Source organism: Amphibalanus amphitrite, unplaced genomic scaffold (genome assembly GCF_019059575.1).
Source record: "Amphibalanus amphitrite isolate SeventyFive unplaced genomic scaffold, NRLGWU_Aamphi_draft 000537F_arrow, whole genome shotgun sequence".
In the NCBI taxonomy this organism is placed as follows: domain Eukaryota; kingdom Metazoa; phylum Arthropoda; class Thecostraca; order Balanomorpha; family Balanidae; genus Amphibalanus; species Amphibalanus amphitrite.
The window spans coordinates 249,637-272,765 of record NW_024882031.1 but is presented as its reverse complement, the minus strand read 5'-3'; the positions used below and the strand labels follow the sequence as shown (position 1 = coordinate 272,765).

The following is a 23,129-nucleotide window of genomic DNA, read 5'->3' as shown; positions in this document are numbered from 1 at the left end:
GCAACCACTTGACCGATTTACACGCGGCAATTTTTGTAGGGTAGCTTCATTCCTTCTACCAAGTATTGGACTATTCCCGATGCATGTGGGTGACCCCTTATGCACGTGCCACGTGCAAAACGAAGAGGTCTCCGTTTTGTAATTGTTGCAATATCTCGGTATATAACTACTTGGCCGATTGCGCTGAAAGTTGGCATGTAGGTAGGCACCCACTAGGCACTGCATATCCATGTGCCAGAGTTGGGGCGCTGCTGCACGTGCGCACGTGCAGGGGTCGTTTCCAGATCTCGAGAACGGCTCCACCGATTGCGCTCAAATTTGGTACACAGTTAGGGACCGGTTAGTAGGGTGCCGTGCGCAAGTCAGTTGGGACGCATTTTGCACGTGCGCACGTGCAGGGTGCCGCTTCCAGATCTCGAGAACGGCTGGGCCGATTGTGCCCAAATTTGGCACATCGCTAGAGACCGGTTAGTAGGGTGCCGTGCACAAGTCAGTTGGAGGTACCCCCTCGCAATTTCGCACGTGCAAGGCCCACCCTCTCGCTCGCTCCGTTAGTCGCCCCAAAAGGCGTTATACTGGTCCATATCACTCTTTGACAAGTGAGCTCTGTATCCGAATCGGAAATAGATTGCAAGCGTGGTCGTAAATATAAAATTAGGGACAAAACTGCATTCCGTAACCATTGGCCGGCCTCGGCTGGTTCCGGGATGCCAGAGGTGGGGGACAGGGGTTTCTGCAGGGCAGGGTGTGTGCAGGGGCGCACCACTACCGCTGTGGGTAGGGGTGGGGTCAGAAGGGAGGGTGTGTGCAGAGAGGCGCACCACCACTGCGACACACCCTGTCAGCTCTGTGAGCCCGCTGCGAGCACCGCTGCAGATACCATCTCTGTGCCGTCCCAGTTCAGCCCGGACACGCTCTGTTAACCTGCCCCAGCCATCAGCCCGGGGCACCCTGCACACTCCCAGTTCTCCCCGAGCCTCCCACGCGGGGAGACGCGTCCGCACCGCAGCCTCCCGGACCACGCCGGTCACCGAGACCACCTCTGACCGGACCACCATGTTCCGGCCTCTGTTACCACTCCTAGCGCTCGTGGTAGGCTTTGTAAGCCTCCCGTTGAGCGGCTCCTACTACATCGAGACCCGGTACGGCGACCGCAACTACTTCTGTCGCGATCGGTACGGTTTCGTGGGAGACTGCCGCGATGGCAAGCTGCGGCCCCGGGAGGATTACGACAACTACGGGTACCGCGAGGACCGCTACGGCAGGAAGGTCGGCCAGGGCTACTACAACATGATCGGCTCGTACGACGCCGAGATGATCTGCGACTTCGCCAGGGACGGACGGGTCCGGGACGATGTGATGGTGAGTGGGAGAAGCACAGGGAGAAGTGAGGACTGGGAAATGGGAGAAGTCGCTTATTGTTCACAGTAGTCAGTCATATTGCATCATAATGAGTCATGCGGTATATAATTACTGACAATTTTAATCTGTATGTATAGCTTTCGATAAAAAATGCATTTAAAAACAACTTATTAGGCCAAAAGTACCACGATTAATTAGCAATCTATACGTTTTAGATTTCTTAGTAAGCTAAGCCCCTAGTAGTCACTAGTACCTATTACCCATGCCTACATTTGGTGCAATTGTCACTCCAAGCCTGCGAAATTCTAATATGTAGACGGTGGACAAAGGGATAGTAACCGTTTAAGCGGTTAAATGGTTCGCTCTCCTGTGGCACACCAGCATCAGCGGGCTGGCTCGATCACTGCTGTGCATAAATCGGTGGCCCAACGTCTCATGCTTTATCCTCTCACCGAAGGCCCGTGAAATAAGAAAGTTGTTATTGCATTCAACGAAGGGGCCTAAACGATTAAAAATAAACATTTCTTGCTAAGAGGTCCTTAAAAAAACTTTTTCACTTTGCGCAGACCGCAATGCATGCGCCATCTCAGTACGTTCACTGTGCTCCCCCACAGGACATCGTCTGGTGGAAGGTGTACGACGAGGACGACGATTACCGCCGACGGGGCCGGGACTACGACTCGCCGTTCCGCCGCTACCGGATGCTGCGTCACCGGGAGCGGGGCGATCGGGACCGCCGCCGGTACCGGTTCAGCTACCGGCGCTACTACGACAGTCCGCACTACCGCCGCTCGCGACACTACGACTACAGGCGCGGTCTGATGAGGGACGACGACTACATCAACGGCTACCGCGACTGGTACAACGACGACCACTTCCGCTCCAGCCTGCGCGTCTACACACAGGGCGACCGGTGAGCAGCGCCTCTGGCGGAGAATGAGTCAAGTATTAGTGAGAAAAGTCACGCTAGGTATACGACGGGTTACGGACAAAAGTACGTATCGCTAAAGTACGTAGGACAAAAGTACGTAAGCAAAAGTACGTAGGATTAAAGTACGTATCGCAGAAGTACGTACAGTATAAACTACGTATGGACAAAAGTAGGGGAAGGTGGGGTAAGACGGACCAGCTAAGGTTTGAGGCCGCATATCTTGCTACACTGCTGTCGTAATTCATATTATTTATAGTCTTCGGAATGCTCAATCCTTCCTCTGTTGATATGTGTAAAGACTAAATTTCAAATTAAAGACATCTAGGTGGTGGATGCTCTTAAAGAGTGACATATCAAAAACTCAGACAAGAAAAAACGTGGGGAAAGACGGACCACCCAGCAGTGCCTGCTATCCGTTCATGTGTGTTACACTTCTGCTCTGTACTCTTGTAAGAAAAAGTAACCAGAATGGTAAAATCACAAAATGAGCCTTTATTCTTTACTCATGTGTGATGGAAGTGCAGCTAAAAGTCAGGAACATGTGTGTTGATTGTCGTTTGGCATGAATGCATGCTAACTGAGCACTTGCATGCATGGCTCACATGCAACAAAGACTCCTTCCTGAAAAATTAGCTTACTTAAACTTGTGTCAATGTTTTGGAAAAGAACTTTCCATATGCAGGGTACAATGGACCACCACAGGGTAAGATGGATCACAGTGGTCCGTCTTGCCCCAAACCTAAATTCTGTCATTATCATGACGTATATGTCAAATAGCCCAACATTGCAAAACCTTGCCTTTCCTAAAGTGTGACTATAGCTAAGTTTATAACTTTGTTCTTCACAGTTAAGTGCAAAATAGAAACTAATCATGCAAGAAAGGCGCCGTAATTGAATCACCCGTGGACCTCTTATATTAGATCGGTTTGACGAAAAACAACATTTTTCTCAATAACTCAAAAGCTATGCATCCTAGCAGCATGAGCTCAAGGTGGCCATTGTTACGAAGGAAAACAAACATAGTGAGTGCATAAAGCAGTAGATACCAGCAGCGGTTCAGCCGGGAGGGCTGGTGGTCCGTCTTGCCCCGCTGGGCCGTCTTACCCCACCTTCCCCTACGTCAGGGACAAAAGTACGTATCGCAGAAGTACGTACAGTATAAAGTACGTATGGACAAAAGTACGTCAGGGACAAAAGTACGTATCGCAGAAGTACGTACAGTATAAAGTACGTATGGACAAAAGTACGTCAGGGACAAAAGTACGTATAGCTAATGTACGTAGGGTAAAAAGTACGTATGGACAAAAGTACGTCAGGGACAAAAGAACGTATCGCAGAAGTACATAGGGTATAAAGTACGTATGGACAAAAGTACGTCACGGACAAAAGTACGTATAGCTAATGTACGTAGGGTAAAAAGTACGTATGGACAAAAGTACGTCACGGACAAAAGTACGTCACGGACAAAAGTACGTATGGCAGAAGTACGTAAGGGTATTAAGTACGTAAACGTATGGACAAAAGTACGTCACGTACAAAAGTACATATATCAAATGTACGTAGGGTATAATGAAGGATAAAGACACAAGGTAAAGACCTTGGGCAAGACGCCCCAGATAATCTATTTTGCTACATAGGCCTACCAGGCCTACCTAAATTTTGTGCTACATCACCTGGAAGGCCAAATTTGTGCTCAATGTGTTCTTTGGACATTTTACTTTGAATTCCACCCCTCAAATTCATTCACTTATGATCGGACTCCCAGCTAGGAAGTAATTTGTGAAGCAACTGCAAATGGGACATTTTGCCCCAACCCCAGGGCAAAACGCCCCACGGCCTGAGGCAAGAAGCCCCATACTCTAGAGTCTAGCTTAAAGATTAACCATGGTAGTTGGCTAAATCTTATATGAGAGATCCGTTAGACCGCTGGAGGCACGGCACTGAAGTTAGCACCTTCCATCCTATCAGGTGTTCAGCTATGACACTATTGTATGAGCAGGTTTTTCACGTGCCTCATAAGGCCAAATAATAAATTATTGCAATGCAAATCAGTTAACAATACACTTCCTTTGCCATACAGTTGCTGAGAAAAATACATATAAATGCATAGAAACTTGCTGTTCGCCAGCTACCGAACATTAGGAAGTGGGTAGTCCGAACAACACATGAGGTAAAACGCCCCATGGGGCTTTTTGCCCCGCGACCTACTGGGGTGTTTTACCCCATCATCTTGCCCCATCATGTAGTTCGGTCAGCGAACAACGCCTTGCGCTCCAGCAAGACATAATTTAACACGAACCAACCCGGCATTATACAGGGTGGGGCAGCATAATCGGGAATGCTTTTTGGGCTCTAATCATGAGTAGGCATGACATTATTTTGATAAATTATAGCATGGCAATGAAACGCCCAAAAGTTGTGCATCATCTAACATGACTACATCCATGAGCATGCAACCTCCTGGAAAAGAGCAGCAAAATAGTTCGACGGTGCTCCAAGTGCTTTGCGCGCGCCCATAGACACTAATGTTAAACGAGTAAAACAAGAACATTTTGTTGAAACCCCTGCAATTCCACGTAAAGGTTGCTGGACAGGTCAACGTGTTATCACGGACAATAAGGATTGTGTGGGAATACTTAGGACAAAAGGTTAACGTAATCGTCGTAAAATAACTCTTAGCAGAGGACATACAGATGACTCACTTGAATATAAGGAAGACGCTCTTGAGCATATTAAAAAGAAACAATGTTCAAAACTTCAGCGACCAAAAATCTCACCACCGACTGGAATACGACAAAAAAGAATGGCAAGCCATATAGGGGATTGTATCGAGAATATTCCAGCGGTCATGCAAAGTAAACATCCTGTTGGGGTGATGGACCTATGGGTGGTCTTCAAGGGAGGTGCACGTGGTGCACCCTACTTCATCGAGCCCAGATAAAATGAGCACCTCTGGTAAATACATCCGCACTGTGGCAGACTCATGTGGAGCCGTCGGAACAGAGGATCACTGACGGTCCAGATCACGTCTTACGAGGACTCTGTCCGTGCTGGTACTGCAGTGAGGACGACATGTTATTGTGTAGGGCACCTCCACCTGAGATGAACCAAAAACTTCTGGTCCTTCAACTCCGCCGATTTAAATCCGACCAAATTCTTTACATGGAGCGTTTTTTGGTAGAAGGTTAATGAACAACTTATCATCAGTAAAGACGGTCTTCAGTGCAAGGTACGATGCTGATGGGCGATCATGGACAAGCAGGAGGTTGCACGTGCATGCGCGTGCTTTTGGACCCGCCTTGAGAAGGTCATCGACGCCGAGGGCGGTCACATAGGATGAGAGATAGGTAAAAGGTGACCAATTGATGGGATGTTGCTAAAATAGTGCTTGGAGCTGTATTTTTAAATTCATGACCAAATAATCCCGTTTGATATTTATTCCCGATTATGCTGCCCCACCCTGTAAGCGTTAGACAATAGTTGTTCAAAATACATAAAAGTCGTTAACCTGATGTGGACTACAAAAGAAAGCGAGGATGCATAATCAGATGACCAAACATAAAAATCACTAAAAAAACAACACATTTTTGGCTATATCTCCCTAGAGAGTTATCACAATTTCTTTCCAGCTCATATAATGATCATAAAGTGCACGTTTAACAGAAGAGAGGACCTTTCCCCAGAACCCTGTCAGTTCCGAGAGATATCGGTGGGGCCGCCAGGCGTTTTACCTCGGCGGGGCGACTTGCCCCGGTCTACCCTACGTGTGGACCAAATACGTCACGGACAAAAGTACGTATAGCAAATGTACGTAGGGTATAAAGTACGTACCCCACCCATGGGGTAAGTTGATCAATGTGTAATACCTTTCTTATTCTTTATTTAATGAGCATTTGTTACAAGGCATAGCCAAATTTCTCGATGAGTAAATGGGCGAAAGGAACAAAGCTATATTATTTGGTACCTAATGAATTTATCATGAGTTCCCTATAGTATGGCAACAGGGCAGCAATAAAGAAAAAGTGGCCCAACTTACACTACTATACCCTACTTCTAGCATACGTACTTATACACTACGTACTTTGGCATACGAACCGTACGTACTTTTGGCATACGTACTTTTTACACTACGTACTTTTTCATACGAATTTTTGCGTACGAACATTTGCGTACGTACTTTTGGCATACGTACTTTATACACTACGTACTTTTGCAAACGTACTTTTGCGTACGAACATTTGCGTACGTACTTTTGGCATACGTACTTTATACACTACGTACTTTTGGATACGAACTTTTGCGTACGAACATTTGCGTACGTACTTTTGGCATACGTACTTTTTACACTACGTACTTTTGCATACGTACTTTTGCGTACGAACATTTGCGTACGTACTTTTGGCATATGTACTTTATGCACTACGTACTTTTTCATCCGTACTTTTGCGTACGAACATTTGCGTACGTACTTTTGACATACGTACTTTATGCACTACGTACTTTTGCATACGTACTTTTACGTACGAACATTTGCGTACGTACTTTTGGCATACGAACTTTAGCGCCTACGTATATTTGCGTACGAACATTTGCATACGTACTTTTGTCCTACGTACTTTAGCGATACGTACTTTAGTCCTAAAATCGTATACGACTGCTGCCGCGCCGGCAGGCGCCTGCCCCGCTATGCGAGTGCGAATGTATAAAGGATATGTGAGGCATGCAAAACGAAATTAACATTGGTGTGGCCAGTGACTGCAGGTTCCCCTTATTCAAAATTCTGACCTGAGGAAGTCTCCAGACAAAAGACCTTCCCGATACGGAGAGAGGTGCCTCCTAGTCCTGACCCGCCAGGTTCCTCCCAAAGGGCAGCGGTCTCCCGTCAGATTAGGCGGCCCGGGCTTGGGGTTACATGACATGAGATAGATCTGATGGCCCGGCAGAGAACCCCCCCCCCCCCCCGACAGATAATTCTATCCCGACAGAGGCCGGTTCTCTGCAATGAGAAACAGGCTCACGGGCCTCGAACACAATTGCCAGTGGGACCGACTCTGTCCCCTAACCACATTGGCCTGCCCAGTGCCGTGCCCATCCGTCGATCTCTCTGACCCTCTCGTCTTTCTCCCCTCTCTTTCTTCTCTCTCTCCCTCTCTCTCTCTCTCTCCCTCTCTCTCTCTCCCTCCCTCTCTCCCTCTTTCTCCCCCTCTCTCTCTCTCTCTCTCTCTCTCTCTCTCTCTCTCTCTCTCTCTCTCTCTCTCTCTCTCTCTCTCCCTCCTCAGATCAACGCTCTACCTGCGCGACATTCAACCGGAGGACCTGGGTCTCTACCGCTGTCAGGGTCGCCTTCGCTCGCGGTCCCGGCGTGATCCAGACGACGACATGGTCTACATGGACATTCAGTTCTACCCGGTGGCCAACTAGACTAGAGACACTAGAGTGGAAAGAGAAGAGCGATTAAAGCAAAACCGGCGTGTGCCTCCTGGTGCCATGTCTCTGTGAATTTCAAAGGCATGGAGATGATTGAGACGGACAATAAGCTGGAGACTTTATGGGAATGTATATCCCAGAGCCCGGGATCCGAACGGGCGATTTTCCAGCGAAGTTCGAGCGATTCTGATGCTGTCGGTGAAACAGTGCGACCGTACATACAGCTGATTGTTCTTGTTGAACAGACAAGAAGCTCGCTGTGCCGATAAGTGCCGGTTTTAGTGCTTACCTAATACTTATCAGCATTTTGAGTAATAAACATGGGTATGAATATCAATTAATGGTTTTGAAGGCTATTTGAAAGGCAATGCTTTTTACATATTTTTTATTTGGTTGCCACGCAGTTTTGGTGACATTTAATTCACTGCAGGGAACTTAATAAAAGTGGTCGTTCTTATTGCATTGGAAGCTATCTGTTCCGTACTTCCACTTCGAAACCTAACTCCTATAGCACAGTCAACCATCATTTGTTTCCTTTGCAAACCAGTTTCAAGAGCGATGCAATGTAATCCCGCTCGTTTTCCCATCCAATTTTTCTTCTCTTTCTCGAGGTTTGGTCCGTTTCGGTTGCAGAGAATCGCAACAGTTTCATCTAGAACTCGTCCCCCTGGGCTCAATAGACTTCCGCTGGCTGTGGCGAGAGCACACCTGGGACGAGAATCACCACCAATCCTGGCAGATCGTGTGTAATGCTGAAAAATGAGCCCACACCTGGATAAATGTGAAGTTGAGGGTACGACGCAAGACGAATCGTTATGGGCTCCGGTATTTCATTCAAGCATAGCCAGCCTGACCCAGGCCGACGACATGTGATATTTAATCGGCACAACGCAAGTCGAGTGTTCCGAATACGTAATTTTTGGCAATGCTGGTAATGCCGAGAAGTTCAAAGCTTTTGCAAAAAAAATATTAGCTTTGGAAAAGGAGCATGTTTATCGACACCGTCTGCGCTATAATGCACTTGTCTCGATCGGTACAATAGGGGAAGTTGGGGGAACGCCGAATACTTTTTTTCTGACGCCCGTAGCACGCAAGGTAGACAACATAAGCTAGTCTTGTTGGCGTCATTCGAGAGGCCAGTCTTTTGCCTTTCAAACATACCAGGCGCATTTGATGAATTCGCATACCGTTAAGCGCACAAACTAAAAATATCAAAGAAGTGACTTTTTCGGCGTTGCCCCGGACTGCGGGGAAAGCCGAAAATGGGAGAAATGATCTACGGGGAATGCCGACATTGATGTTTTGCCACTTTATCTCAAACTTTATCCAGAATTTATCAAAGCTGACACGAGTTTTAAGAGCTTGAGGACGCTTGGTGCACACTGGAAGTTATAATTGTGTGATATAAAAAGAAAATGCCAGGTAAATAATTCCTTATAGGTAACAGGCCGTTGTGTCGGTTGAAAGTGTAATTTGTGTGACTAAAAATTCGCGTTGCTATTCTACAGCAGTAAAGTCCACGTAGCGTGCTTTAACGTGCGTAATTGCACGTTTTCGGCATTACCCCAGCCAGCCATACTTTCATTTGCAGGCGCATAACTTTTCAACGTGCCGTATAAATTTCAAATAGGCAGCACACTTATGCAAAGACATGCTGAAGATTACTTGACCGAATTGGCCAGACAAACGGTAAGGTAGTGTGCCAGCTTTCTTGGACCGTATGGAGTTAATGGCCCATGTTCAGTCCGGCGTCTTTCAAATCAAACACATGGCAAAAAAATAAAGATAGTATTGGCAGGCGGGCTAAAACAAATCAGGCAGTTACATTCCGTTCTCAATCTCACCGAAAACCCATGCAACTCTCCTCTTCTTTTTTCTGTTTCCGAAATTTTCACTTAATATTTTTCTCGTGCAAGTCTCACTTCGAATAACCAAAAACTACCTCCACTGCGCCGCGTCTGTCCATTTCTCCCCCCTGTGGAGGATCTAGGGTCCTCCACTACCGCTGCAGTCCAAGGGGCACAGTTTGGTGATCGGTCGGCGGAGGACTTGGCGGTTTCGTCGAACGTCTACGACCCGCACATGGCCGTCTTGCCCAGCGTGAACAGCCTCTACGACCACGAGAGGCCATTGTCCTCGCGGTGTGTTGGGATCGAGGAGCAGCATGACGTCTCCCACGTCCACGTCTTTCTTCACTTCTTGCCACTTGTGCCGTTGTGACAGAGTCGGCAGCAGCTCTCTCTGAAAGCGCTTCCATATCTTGGAGACGAGTTCCTGAATGTGCCGCCAGCGTCGGCGAAGCCCACCTACCGATTGTGCAGTCATCTCGGCCGTCATCAGGCTGTCACCCATCTGTCCTATCAGGAAGTGGTTTGGTGTCAGACATGGCTCGTCTCTTGCGTCTGCGCCGCAGTATGTCAGCGGTCTTGAGTTTAAGACAGCTTCCACTTCCGCAAAGGCTGTGCACAGTTCATCATCTGTCACTGATGCTCTGGTTAGCACGACATTCAGCGCTCGCTTGGCTGACTTGATCATGGATTCGAACACTCCCCCATGGTGAGGAGCTGATGGAGGGTTCAGCTTCCAGCTCACGCCTTCTTGACCCAGCTTGCGTGAGATTTCAGGAGCCGCTTGTTCGATCCGACTAAGCTCCATTTTGGCTCCCAGGAAGTTCCGTCCATTGTCACTTGTGATCATCTTTGGCTTTCCTCTCCTTGCTACCATGCGAGAGAAGGCGAGAAGAAATGCGTCGGCGGTCAAATCAACCGCCATCTCCAGGTGAACTGCACGTGTTGCCATACACGTGAACAGACACAAGTATCGCTTGGCTGTAGTTCTGGACGTCACCTTAGTGAAGTACGGACCAGCGAAATCGACCCCACAGCAGGCAAAGGCGCGCATTTCATTTCCCAGACGACATTCTGGGAGTGGGGCCATGATCTGCTCTCCCGGTGAAGCTCGTCTTCTTCGGCAGTAGCTGCAGCGGAAGTCCCATGATTTCACCGCTTGCCGTCCGTTCACGATCCAGAATCGCTGCCTCGTCTCTGCGAGCACGTGATTCACACCAGCATGTTTGAGCCGTTCATGTGCGTCTTGTATCACCAGTCGAGTGAAGTGGCTCTTCTGAGGCAGGATGAGTGGATGTTTCACATCATCTGTTACATCTGCATTGTGCAGACGACCCGTCACTCTGAGCATACCGGTCTCAGAGACCTGCGGCGTGAGGCTGGCGATGCTACTGGACCGGTCAACAACTCCATGGCTCTGTAGGTCAGTCAGTTCCTTTTGAAAAGTCCGCTGCTGGGTTACCTTTATCCAGTAGTTTTCTGCCACTTGCAGCTCTTCGGCTGTCAGCGTTCCACTCCTTTTGTGCTCATGATCCGCTCGACAGTTGCTGCTGAAACGGATAACCCAAGCTGTAATCCTCAGAAGGCGCTTCAGAGAAGAGAACTTGGTCTCATTCAGGACAGTCTGCTGCTGCTGAGCGGGGAAGGAAAGCTTCACCTTCCTTCGTTCTTTGTCAGCTTCTGGAGTTGACGCCACCAGGCGTCGTTCGGGCCAGCTTGCTGGGTCACCTCGCAGGAACTCCGGTCCAGCAATCCAGCGGCAGTCTGAGGTGAGCTGATTCGCACTCAGCCCACGAGAAGCATCATCAGCAGGATTTTGGCCCCCTGGAACGTGACGCCACTGACCTGGACAGGTTTCTTGCTGAATGCTGGCGATTCGGTTGGCGACGAATGGCTTGAACTGTCGTGACTCAGATTTTATCCATGCCAGGACATTCATGCTGTCAGTCCAGAAGTGGTGGTTCTCGACTGGGATTTGAAGCGAGATGGCGACCTTTTGGCTCAGCTGTACACCCACCTGCGCACCCATGAGCTCCAGACGAGGGATGCTGGTAGCACTCAGTGGCGCTACTCTTGTCTTAGCAGCTACGAACGTGACTGTCACACTTCCGTCGCTGAAGACGTACCTGATGTACGTCACTGCTCCAAATGCTTTTTCTGATGCATCAGTAAATGTATGCAGAGATACATCACATATGTCTTGACGATCCGGGCGTAAGCAGCGTGGAATGCTGATCTGGTGCAGCTCCTCCACTTCCTGGAACCAGCCACGCCAGGATTTTAGCAGATCAGCTGGCATTGCTTCGTCCCATCCGATGCCTTCTTGCCAGCAGCGCTGTATTCCAATCTTCGCTCTGATCGTGAATGGGACTAAGAAGCCAATGGGATCAAAGATGGTGCACACCTTGGACAGCACCCCTCTCTTTGTGTACACAATCTTCTCCGGGGTGATGACGTCGTACACAAATTGATCAGCCTCTGCGTTCCACTGAATTCCCAGGATTTTTGTCGTTGGCAGCCCGGAGCTGTCTGGATTGATGGTGACCTTGTCCTCATCTGGGACTCCATCAAGAGGAGCTGAGCGATTGGAGCACCATCTTCGTATCGAGAATCCTCCCTTCGATAGCAGCTGGGTGAGCTCCTCTCTTGCCTGCCTGGCCTCCTCTTCTGTCTCCAGACAGGTCATCACGTCGTCCACATAGGTTTCTTCCTTGATGATGTTGGCAGCCAGCGGAAAGTCTTCTTTTTCTTTCTCGGCATGGTGCAGCAGAACCTTCTGAGCCAGAAAGGGAGAAGCACGTCCACCGAATATGATCCTAGTAGACTCATATACGTCAGGCTCTCGTTCACACTCCATGTTCCTCCACAGGAATCGGTGGAAGCATCTGTCACTCTCCTTCAACCAGATCTGGCTAAACATCTCCTTGATGTCTCCTACCAGAGCAACTGGTCTTCGTCTGAACCTGAGTAGCAGGTCCACGATGTCATTTTGCAGTTTTGGTCCGGGCAGCATTTCTGAGTTCAGACTGCGTCCTCCAACCTGGAACGCGGCATCCATCACAAATCTCACTTTTGTGGTTTGCTTGTCTTCTCTTACGACTGGGAAATGCGGCAGGTACCAGCAGGCCTCGTTTTGTATGGCAACGTCAGATTCCTCCAGCTTGCGGACGTATCCCTTTTCTAGATTCGATGCGATCACTTCCTCATACTTGTCCTTCAAGTCTGGCTTCTTCAGCAGACTGGCCTCCAAACTTCGCAGCCTCGCCAGCGCCACGCTCTTGTTGTTACTTCTCTGATTGAGAGCAGGTGTGTGACCTTTCCAGGGCACGCCAACTTCGTACCGTCCGTCTTGCATCGCCATCGTTTCTTCAGCGTGCGCCACCGCACTTTTTTCGTCAGTTGTGAGAGGGCTCTTGCGATCTGACATTGGCTGAAAACTGTCTATCTCCCAGAACTGTCGAAGAATTCTGTCCAGTCCAGCCTCCTCAGAGACTGTGACGGCGTGAGCTCCTGTCCGTATCTGACTGGATACTTGACCTTTTTCTCGCATGGGGCCGACACAGGTCCATCCCAGAGGCGTTCGCTCTGCCATAGGGCAACCCTCGTCTCCACTTCTGCTCTCAAGGACTGCATGGAGTTGCGGATGGTCACTTCCAATCAGCAGATCCGCTTCAGTGCCAGTTTCTTCGAAGGGTATGTCCCGCAAGTGGTCCCACTGCTCTTTCTCTGCTGTCCAGTTGACAACTTCGAGCTGTTTGCATACTTCTGGCAGCGTGCACACATGCAGCCTGTGCAGCGGACCTTCTCCTGTGTCCTTGACCATGATGTCGGCGTGCTTCGTTTTCAGTGTCTGAACATGACCCCCCAGCGTCGCTATTTGCAGAGGTTCGGGATCGGATGTGACCCCCAGGGCTTCAGCCAAGTCTTGTTTCAGATAACTTGTATCTGAACCTCCATCTAGAAAAGCAGTCACATGCATCTGCCGACCACCGTGACTGATGATGACTGGCAGTGTTCTCAGAGCCACTCTGAAGCTGTTAGCAGCTGATCCTGATGTCGTCACTCTTGTTGGTTCCTCCGCTCCCTGTCTCCCTGCAGCTGCAGTGTCTGACCGAGCGCAGAGCAGGCGGTGGTGGAACCGACCACACTGACAACGTGTGGCTTTGTTACACTCAGCAGTGTGATGGTTTTTGTCGAGGCAGCCAAAACAGCGGCGCTGTTTCTTAACCACCTCCCAGCGTTCATCGATAGACATGCCTTTGAACCGAGAGCACCTGTCGAGCACATGATCCGCCTGCGAGCAGAGCTCGCATTTTCCTTCCGTGTTTCTCCTGAGGCTGGTAACCGGCTTCTTGCTGGCTCTGTGCCCGCCTGATCCGCTTGCTTTTCTGGACTCGGACGCGCCGGTGGGTACTTCAAAGCTTGGCGGGCTCGTAACACAAAAATCGGCGTTCAGTCTCGCTATCTCAGCTCTCGCCTGGAGCCATGGTTCGAGTCTAACCAGGTCCATTTCGCTTCCGCTCTTGATTGACTCACTTATGAAACTTTCTCTGTCATTTTCGGGCAGCTTTCTGAACACATTCTCGAAGAGTGTTTCAGAGAAAATGTCATGTTCATCGCCCATGTTCTTCAGGCTCAAAACTGTTGCAGTCAGCAGATCGGCGAATCTCCGCAGAGCATTGCAGTCTCCTGGGATGATGGACTCCTGACAACGCAGTGTTTGCAGACGCTCCTTCAGCTGTCGATTCTGCCCGCCGAACCTTTTGTCCAAAATCTTCAGAGCAGCACGATAGTCGCTCTCTGAAAAGGTAAGACCTTCAATGGCTTGAAGTGCCTCTCCCTCGAGGTATCCCTTCAAACGGATCATTTTCTCCATCATGGAAATGTGACCGTTTTCGTCGACAAACACCTTAAATGCCGCCCTGAACTGTTCATACTGAGCCGCCTGTCCAGAGAACTTCGGTATTTTTATGGGCTCAAGATGGGCGGTCTTGGTAGCGTCAACGACGGTAGTTTGACTGCTGTTCCTTTTTATCATCTTTCTCGTCTCACATATCAGCTGCACTTTCCGCTCTTCTAACTCATTCCATGTATCTAATTCCGTCTCTATGTCTTCTTCCGGGATCAGACCGAACAGCTCTTCCTGCAAATCGTCCATCGACTTCGACTGCTCCAAGACGACTGCCAGTGCATCGCGCAGACCGTCTTCATCTTCGTTTCGGGCGTTCAGTGTCTCTAACCTAGTTAGCGATCTACTTAGTTTGCTGGCCTTAGCTTTGAGTTGTCGCTTTACTTTAGTTGCCATTGTTTTACTTTACTTTATTGATCCGGCCCGGAGGACCACTTTATGTTCAGTCCGGCGTCTTTCAAATCAAACACATGGCAAAAAAATAAAGATAGTATTGGCAGGCGGGCTAAAACAAATCAGGCAGTTACATTCCGTTCTCAATCTCACCGAAAACCCATGCAACTCTCCTCTTCTTTTTTCTGTTTCCGAAATTTTCACTTAATATTTTTCTCGTGCAAGTCTCACTTCGAATAACCAAAAACTACCTCCACTGCGCCGCGTCTGTCCAGCCCAGATAAGGAGAACCGGATTTTTAGAACTTATCCCTACCTTCAAAACTCATGGAAACGTCTTAAATTCTTCAAATTTTGAGTACCCCAGTGCGAAATTCGCCCCGACGGGTTGTCGGTCGTACCCCAACCACATTTCACACCACTATGAACAATAAATGCACACACTGAAATCGCTATTACCGATATGCTCATCCAATCAAGTTTCGATAAACCCGTTCATCATCATCTCCTGCGGTTTCGAACACGCCTGTTAGGTGGCTTCTGATGCTCGTCGAGGTCGGAATTTCCAAATACGCGTGGTGCGTCGGGCCGCGCGCTCTGACTTCGGCCAAGAAAAATGCGTCAGCTGATCATTGTCATTTCTGCCACTTGCGTGTGGTGAAATGGGGTCATAACTTATAAGACGGCTTTTTCATATCAATTATTTTACATAAAATCATATTTCAAACCATAAATAGGGGAGAGTGGGGAAAGATGCCCAGGGTTTTACTATGTCATATATTATTCGAAAATGACGATCAGAAAGCAAAAACTTGTAGTTTCAACGGAAGCCGACATCATTTTTCTCCAAAAATATCACACTTTCGTGCTTGAAATATGATAATTTTTTTTGCTATTAAGCATTTTCCTGAAGAAGTGAAAGGGGGCATCTTACCCCACAGGGTGGGAAAGACGCCCCCTGGCGTTGGGTAAGATGCCCCCTGCACTATAAGTGACATAAATGGGCACGTGAATCGCATGAACGAATCAGTAGTCCCTCCGGGCCTACAGTAGACACCAAACGTCATCGTAAGGGCCCTCAAAAGTAGTCGTAAGGGGCTTCAGAGGTCATCGTTAGGGCCATCATAGTCCAGCGCGGCCAAACAAGCCTCCGTGGTGGCGTTCGGAGACCACTGTGGGGCCCTTATAGGTCTTCATGATGCTTCAGGGCCCTCGAGCCCATCGTGGGGACCTCAGATGCCAGCGCGGCCCGTGGAGCCAACGTGGGAGCCCTCAAAGGATGTCGTGAGGGGCCCTGGAGCCAATAATGTGGCCCACAGAGGCCGTCGTAAGGGCTCTCAGAGTCAGATGCCGCCCAAAAAGTCGCTGTGTGGGCCGAGAGACCGGCATGGGAAGCACCCGACCGTACTGGACTCTCAATAGTCCCAGATCGGCTTTTGTCTCTCATCACAGGTATGTAATAAATGATTTGACGGGCTGCTTGAAGGACAGCCTACGGATTTAGGGGGGGCGTCTTTCCCCATCAGGACAGGGGGCATCTTACCCCAAGGTACCGAGGTAACGTTAAATCAGTACAATTTGTTAGCCATAAAACTACACCCTGAAACAAACTGTTTGGGACACAGTACACGCATGTTAATTTATCATGACTATAGAAAGGGACGCAAAAATTATATACCTTCTTTGATATTTACAATGTTTTGACACCAAAATATTTTTTGAAAGCAGCAAATAAAAAACATGCAATCACCAGCCAGCCGTTGCCCAACTGAGCCTCGCAAATTTTTGTGCAGTTAGCAAGGCAGGCTTCCGCTTTACGCTAAGAACATTAATTTCCAGGTTCGATTCTTAATTTCGCCGCTAGAGGGGGTGGGGCGTCTTTCCCACCCTGGGCATCTTACCCCACTCTCCCCTAATGTTCGACAGTCAAATAAAAGAAACAATACCAATACGGGCTTACAGTTTAAGGCTCGACATTGTGTTGTCTACGATTAGACAGCTGATAACTCATTCCCGTACGTCGTATGGTCGTAACACTATAATGACCTTTGCTTATTGTCACAAGTGCGCCGCATTCGCGATTGTTGCCCGACGCCTGTTTGCAGGTGAGCCCACTACAGTTGTTATACATATCTAAAAACCGAAAAACTTTTAGGCGAAAAAGGCACTATTCCAGGCCCATTTTTGATTTTTTTGCGATATTAGGTAAAAACAGAAGCTTCTTATCCTAGGAAAAATAAAATGGGAAATCTTTCAAAGGTGGCACACTACCTTTAAGCTTCAGAGCATCACTGACAGGTGGCATCCATGTCTTACGGTTTTCGAAATATCTCGAATTTCGGCTTTGCCCCAACTCCGGCATTGCCCCAACTTCCCCTATATGCTTATATGAACTAAAATCAGGTCGCAGACTTTGTAGGTATTTCCGACTTTTGTGTCCATCGTTTTAAATCAAATGGCGTTTAAGCCAAATAGTGTCAATTGTGAGGTCTGATAATGACGTTTTTTTCTGTCAAGATTTAATTAAATGGAACAAAGACAACGTTAAACTACAGGTATCTCCTTGGAAATAAGAAACTCGGCATTCGCAGCGAGTGCTAAAATAAGTCATTACAACAAACCATCTTTTAATCATCATCAACGACCATCCTTAACTCCGCTCCCGCGCCTGAAATCCGGCCCGGTCGGGTCACGGCGTCTCCCCGGGCGTTTTCCGCTAAAAGTCGGTCGCCGACGCGATTCCGCCGGCAATTGAGGCAGAAAATGGCGGTCACCCAGCCAAGACCCATTAGCCTGCGGCACCAATTTCATGCTGCCTGGCTGGCCGGCCGAGCGGCGTGGTGGCGCCGTGGTGGCAGTGGGGACAGGGATGGCGGCGGGACGGGGGGGGGGGCGGCTGGAGGGACGGGAGACGGCTGCAGAGATGGGAGGGACGGTGTGGGTATGTTTGAGACGGATGCAGGCGGCGATGGGCAATAGAAGGACAGGGCGGTGTTAAAAGATGAAAGGGTGACGACAGTGGGTGAAAAACGGTGGCAGAATGGGACTGCGGCAGTAGGAAAAGAGCATGGTACTGTGGACGGATTGGCTGTGTAGACGATGGGGACAGCAGCGGTGACGGTGGAAGGAATAAATGCAATTTTTATTCCATTCGTGACTTGAGCAATAAGGAATAAGGATTTTAGTCAACCAATTATGCTCCAGTTCTTAAACATGCGACAGATACCTCTTCCTAAAAGACCCGTGCTGATCCTGTCCCCAGCTCAGCAGTCCATTAAATCCCATCACTGGCGACCACCACTGTCAGCGCCGCGTCTATGGGCGCACCTCTATCAGCCGGCGGCCAGCGGCACTATCGCACGAGACGCACCTACGCGTCGTTTGCGGCGCACAATGGCGTCCATAATTAACGTGCACACTGTCAGCACATGATCCGCCGGCCCAATGTCCCTCCCGAGCGCCCACCCGATCGGCCCGCCTGATGGGCTTATCATAAGTGGCGCGGCCGCGGCGGCTTTGGACCGCTCCTTCGCCCCCCCCCCCCCCTCACCGCCCGCTAATTAATCTCCGGCCGTCAGCCCCTCCCCCCCCCCCACTCGTCTCCCCTCTCGTTGATTCAGTTTCATCCCTACCCGTATCAAACGCCGCTTACACAAATGCAAATCGGTCATCTGGCGCAAATCGGCCACCGGTGCCGGTTTACACAGCGCCTTTGTGATGATAATTCGTCCAATAGAGGGCGCCATTCAGGCCGGCGCCGTCGGCGACCCCGCCCAGTCGGCCCGGAACCGACGTTAAACAAGGCCAATAATTAAGTGTTGTTTGCCAAAGGACTCGAGGTCGGATATTTACACGGCCGTATAATGGTGGGGTAAATTAGGAGCCAGACTGAATGCTCTCCGGTGGGCCAGAGTGGTGGTCAAAAAGAAGATAGAAAGACGGTTTTAATCAAGAGTGCAGGTTGATTTGCCCGGCACGAAAAGCTGAGTGTGACGTAATTCGCAAGTAAAACATTCAGAAAGGCGCGCAATGAATTGGTTATGGGGATAGAAGTCCTTATGTGTTTTCGGCGGCACACAACTATCAACGGGTGAGGGCGGGAGTATTGCTCCTTACCGTCTGGGAGGATGCACTTACCCGTAAATCAGAGACGGGTACCTACAGCACCCTTGTCTTGCTGTCCTCCCTCAATATCCTATGGTGTACCCATGAAGCTGAATTTCAACGAAGACGCTTCAAACGTAATTGGTTGATTAAAAAAAAAAAATAGATAAAATATTGGGGCTGTTTCGTGTTTAGTGCTTCCACATTACACATATTAAACATTTCACGTTTTATTATGATGCGAAATTTAGGCTTAAAATGAAACTCCTATAACTTTTTGTCGTGTCGAGAACGTTGAGCGCAAGTTGGGCGTATTCCTTCGAACTCCTTTTTTATACCTAGCTCGATGCGACTCAGAACTACGAGTATAAAAGGTATGCACCGTTTAAACTCGTGATTCTGCAATCAAATGACGAAGCACTCTGGTGAACACAGTCAGCAGCCTCATTTACGAGTGTATGGCCAACATTAGGCAGCACGCGTTCATCCCGTCTCTCCTCCCTCTATCTCCTCTCCCACGGCTCACGATCGCCCGTCCCGCCCCCAGCGACCGCCCTGGGCCGCGCGGTGGGCCGGCAGACACGGATACATCTGTTATCTATTAATCGGCAGTAATCAGTCTTTTGCGATGGATTAGGGCGCACGCCACACTCCCCGGGGACCACTGTCGAGCAGAGCTATTAGGCGGCGCCACAATGGATGGCCGACACCGTCCAATGGGCGGCAGCCGCGGCGCGAGAATGACGATGAGCCGAACCGGGCGCGCGCACAAAGCGCCAGCTGTGCACGACGGAGGGACTGGTGCGGGATGGTGGGACGGACGGTGGGACCGCTGCAGGCTCCAGCAGCTATATGTTCGTCTTCTTAAAAAGAAGACTTTCTCAATGTTTAGCGCTCGCGAGTGAAGATCCGCGTCCTACAAATATGAAATGATGTAAAAGAGAGAGCCTGTTACCTAGAGAGAACGCAGTTGCAACAGAACGCAGTTGCAACTGCGTTCTCTCTGCACCGTTTCATTTCCGGCTCAGTCACCTCCATAATGATAACCTCACACAAAACCACCGATAAAGCATCTATCTTATATTGACCACTGCACAGCTCCTGCCGCCCGCCGAGGCTCTGGCACGGGGTCTCTCCAGTGGCCAGGGACCAGCTCAGACGGCACAGGACGGACCGGGACGGACCTCTCTGCTCCACTCCCTCCCGCGGCGGTCAGCCCCCGGGGAACAGGCGCGGCACCCTGCCGTAAAGGGTCGACAGTGAGGGAGCCGACATGGGACGCGGTGGCGGCGGCGGCTCAAGACGAGGTCGCACCCGAGGAACGCCCCCTACTACCGCCTCGGCGACGCCCGGAACTGGGTGTCCGGGTCCGGGCATGGGTCCGGGTCCACGGATGGGTCCGGCCGAGGGTCCTGGTCCGCGGATGGATCCAGGTCCGGGTCCGGGGCCTCGGACGGGTCCAGCCACGGCTCCGGGTCCGCGCGCTGGCCCGGGTCCGCGCACGGCTCCGGCGCTCGGCGAGGGTCCCGGTACGGACAGGTCCGCTGTTCTGGTCAGTCGCTGGCCGGACAGATCCGGTGTCCTGGCCAGTCGCTGGCTGCGCCTCTGGTTGTACTGGTCCCAGCGGTGGAGGGTGGAGACGAGGTGGCGGCGCTGGCTGCCCCAGCGCGAGGCCAGGAACCGCTGGGCTGGCGGCAGGCCCGGCACCGGCGGACAGCAGCCTGGCTGGGACTGCTCCGGCAACAGGCAGGCAAAGTAGCGACCCTTGTGGGTGCGCTGGATCCGGCCCTGTCGCTTCAGGTCCCGCAGCGCCCAACGCACCAGCCGGTTCACCTGGCAGACACATTTCACACGAAGAACTGACACGGGTGAAGGGAGGTAACAGCTTTCTCTCAGAAATAAGCAGACACCACAGTTTTGCGTTGGAACATTTCGATAGTGCAACACAGTTTTCTAAGAAACAGGTCAGGTCATTGTGCCTGTCGGCCTGCCGCCGGGGGCGATATCGGCCGTTACAGGCGTTTGGACATTTCATCCTTGTCATTGGTGTTCAGTTTCAGCATTGAACACTGCACGTCTCGACCCTGAAAGCAGAATATTCCCTTGACGAACTCGACGTAACTTACCTCACCGGCTGTGTGGAAGACCTGAAACTTCCCGAAGCTCTCCCAGACTGTTTTGAACAGGCGAGAAAACTCTATTCCAGGCTGGTTCGGTTGCTGTTTCTTCTCGGCAACCAGAACGCCTTCGATGAATGTCTGCATCGAGAAGCAAGGATCGCGATCTGTAGTTTCCTCTCATTTCCTCAATCCAGCTTTGAGGATACGTCTGAGCCATCAGTCTCATTAACTAACGTTGTTCACGTAAAATAGCAATATAACGTCATTTTAACGTAACAAACACTGGTTAAAATTGACATGATTGCAGCATGAGAAAGTGGTCTGGAATACCATTACACCCTAAGGCTCAAGTGCAACCGACCAATACTTGATTAAGACGGAATCCCAGAGGATTACAGCCGAAGGATTCATTCATGATTGTAAGCGATGGATTGATTGCATCAAAATTATGCAAGCCACCAGCCATTCAATTACTTTCGACTCAGAGCGGAGGCGTATTGAATAGAACCATTTTTTAGCATAATTTGTAGCTAATGCCAAGTGGCAATAACATTTGACGATAAAACGATAAATACGATAAAACTCAGGACAAGGATGCCTTTTCATACCTGATCAAATCTATCACATTGAACAAATTCAAGCTGATTTAATCGCCCACCTGCGAGCTAGTAATTTCAGTTCACCCACATATACCAAGGCCTAATTTAGCTAGAGCTAACATCAGATAAGTATAATGATAAGCATACCTAGAGCAAACATTTTGAATTTGAATTTATGCATAGCCTCACCTGATACAAGTTAATAATGTTGTTGTCGGGAAGCTTTGTGAAGGTGCCCTCCGAAAGGAACGTAAAAATTCCTTTTCGTTGAGCTATCGTTGCTTTTGATCGGCTTCGCATTGGACGCCTCTGCGGCCAAAATTCTTGGACATGCTCCATTGTCTTGGGATGTTTTGCACACAACAATACTTGCTGATATGCTTACAATGAGTTGACACCTAAGACGGTAAAAAACTTAAGCGATTAATTCACATTTCTATTCTTAATTTTCAATCACAACATAAGAAAAATGTAAATGCCGAAGCGTTAAAACAGAAAAGAAAAGAAATTATTAATTTTCCCGAACATTTTTATTTGATTTTCATTTCATTAGTGAAGCTCGAGATATTGCATCCCTAAGCCTCTGTTATTGATGACTTCTAATCATATGGCATCTGCGCATGAGCAGAGTTGATATGTTTGCCTTAAAAACACATTTTTGGAAAGGACACCTATAATAGCTGGTGGGTTTCGTTATGACTGTTGCAATAAAAAGGTTAGGAAATTGATATTTACAAAAGACAAACATTCAATAGACATTCATATGGAGATAAATTCAAAATCTCATTTGACTATCAACATATGATAATTTGGATTATAATTAGCAATTTAGCATCTATGATATACATAATAGGTCTACAAGTATGAATTAAAGAAATAGTTTACCAGTCTAGCAAGTTTTAAACATGCCACATTTTATTTCCTAGCTATTTTGGAATGAAAACATAAAATGCAAAGAGTTAATCGAATACATATTCCTGTAGGATTGAACAGAACGCATGCAAGCATTGTGTGTTGTTTTGCAAGTTTATTTAGACAAAAGCATTCCTTTGGTGGTGGTTGCAGTCGTTCATTTGCCAATACCCGAGGACAGGCACAAACATTTTTCTGAAACTTCTCATCCTACCAAATCACTGGCACCATCTCAGCCTGGGCTGGCTGGTTGGTAATGGCGGCACATCAGCACGGGCGGCTCCGGAGCAATCTGCCACCCTCTCAAGGCTCTCCATTTAACCCGGGGCGGCCGTCGGGCCGGTGTTAGGGCGGCCATCAGCACCCATCGCGCCGCCGCGCCGCCCGCTCCCAGCTCGCACCTCGCACGCGCCCCAGGCAGCCGAACCAGCTCTCATATCACACCAATAAATATTTATACCCGCTATGATACACCGTTAAAGCAACTGCAAACTCTCTGCGATTTGAGATTTTCCCGGGTTTTTAA

General features: G+C 49.3%; 2 protein-coding genes across 2 annotated transcripts; one reads left to right on the top strand and one right to left on the bottom strand.

Annotated features, from left to right (window-relative positions):
* The first annotated feature begins 969 nt into the window (after positions 1-969).
* LOC122393488 lies at positions 970-8,057 on the top strand. Its single transcript, XM_043389539.1, has 3 exons — positions 970-1,362; positions 1,977-2,275; positions 7,573-8,057. Exons 1-3 carry the CDS (start codon positions 1,057-1,059, stop codon positions 7,712-7,714), a joined length of 747 nt encoding a protein of 248 aa, XP_043245474.1. The 5' UTR covers positions 970-1,056; the 3' UTR covers positions 7,715-8,057.
* An 11,980-nt stretch (positions 8,058-20,037) lies between these two features.
* Positions 20,038-22,245, bottom strand: LOC122393481 (mitogen-activated protein kinase 7-like). The gene is made up of 3 exons (XM_043389506.1): positions 21,881-22,245; positions 21,099-21,230; positions 20,038-20,805 (listed from the first exon to the last, which is right to left on the bottom strand). Exons 1-3 carry the CDS (start codon positions 22,028-22,030, stop codon positions 20,185-20,187), a joined length of 903 nt encoding a protein of 300 aa, XP_043245441.1. The 5' UTR covers positions 22,031-22,245; the 3' UTR covers positions 20,038-20,184.
* Positions 22,246-23,129: the final 884 nt, after the last annotated feature.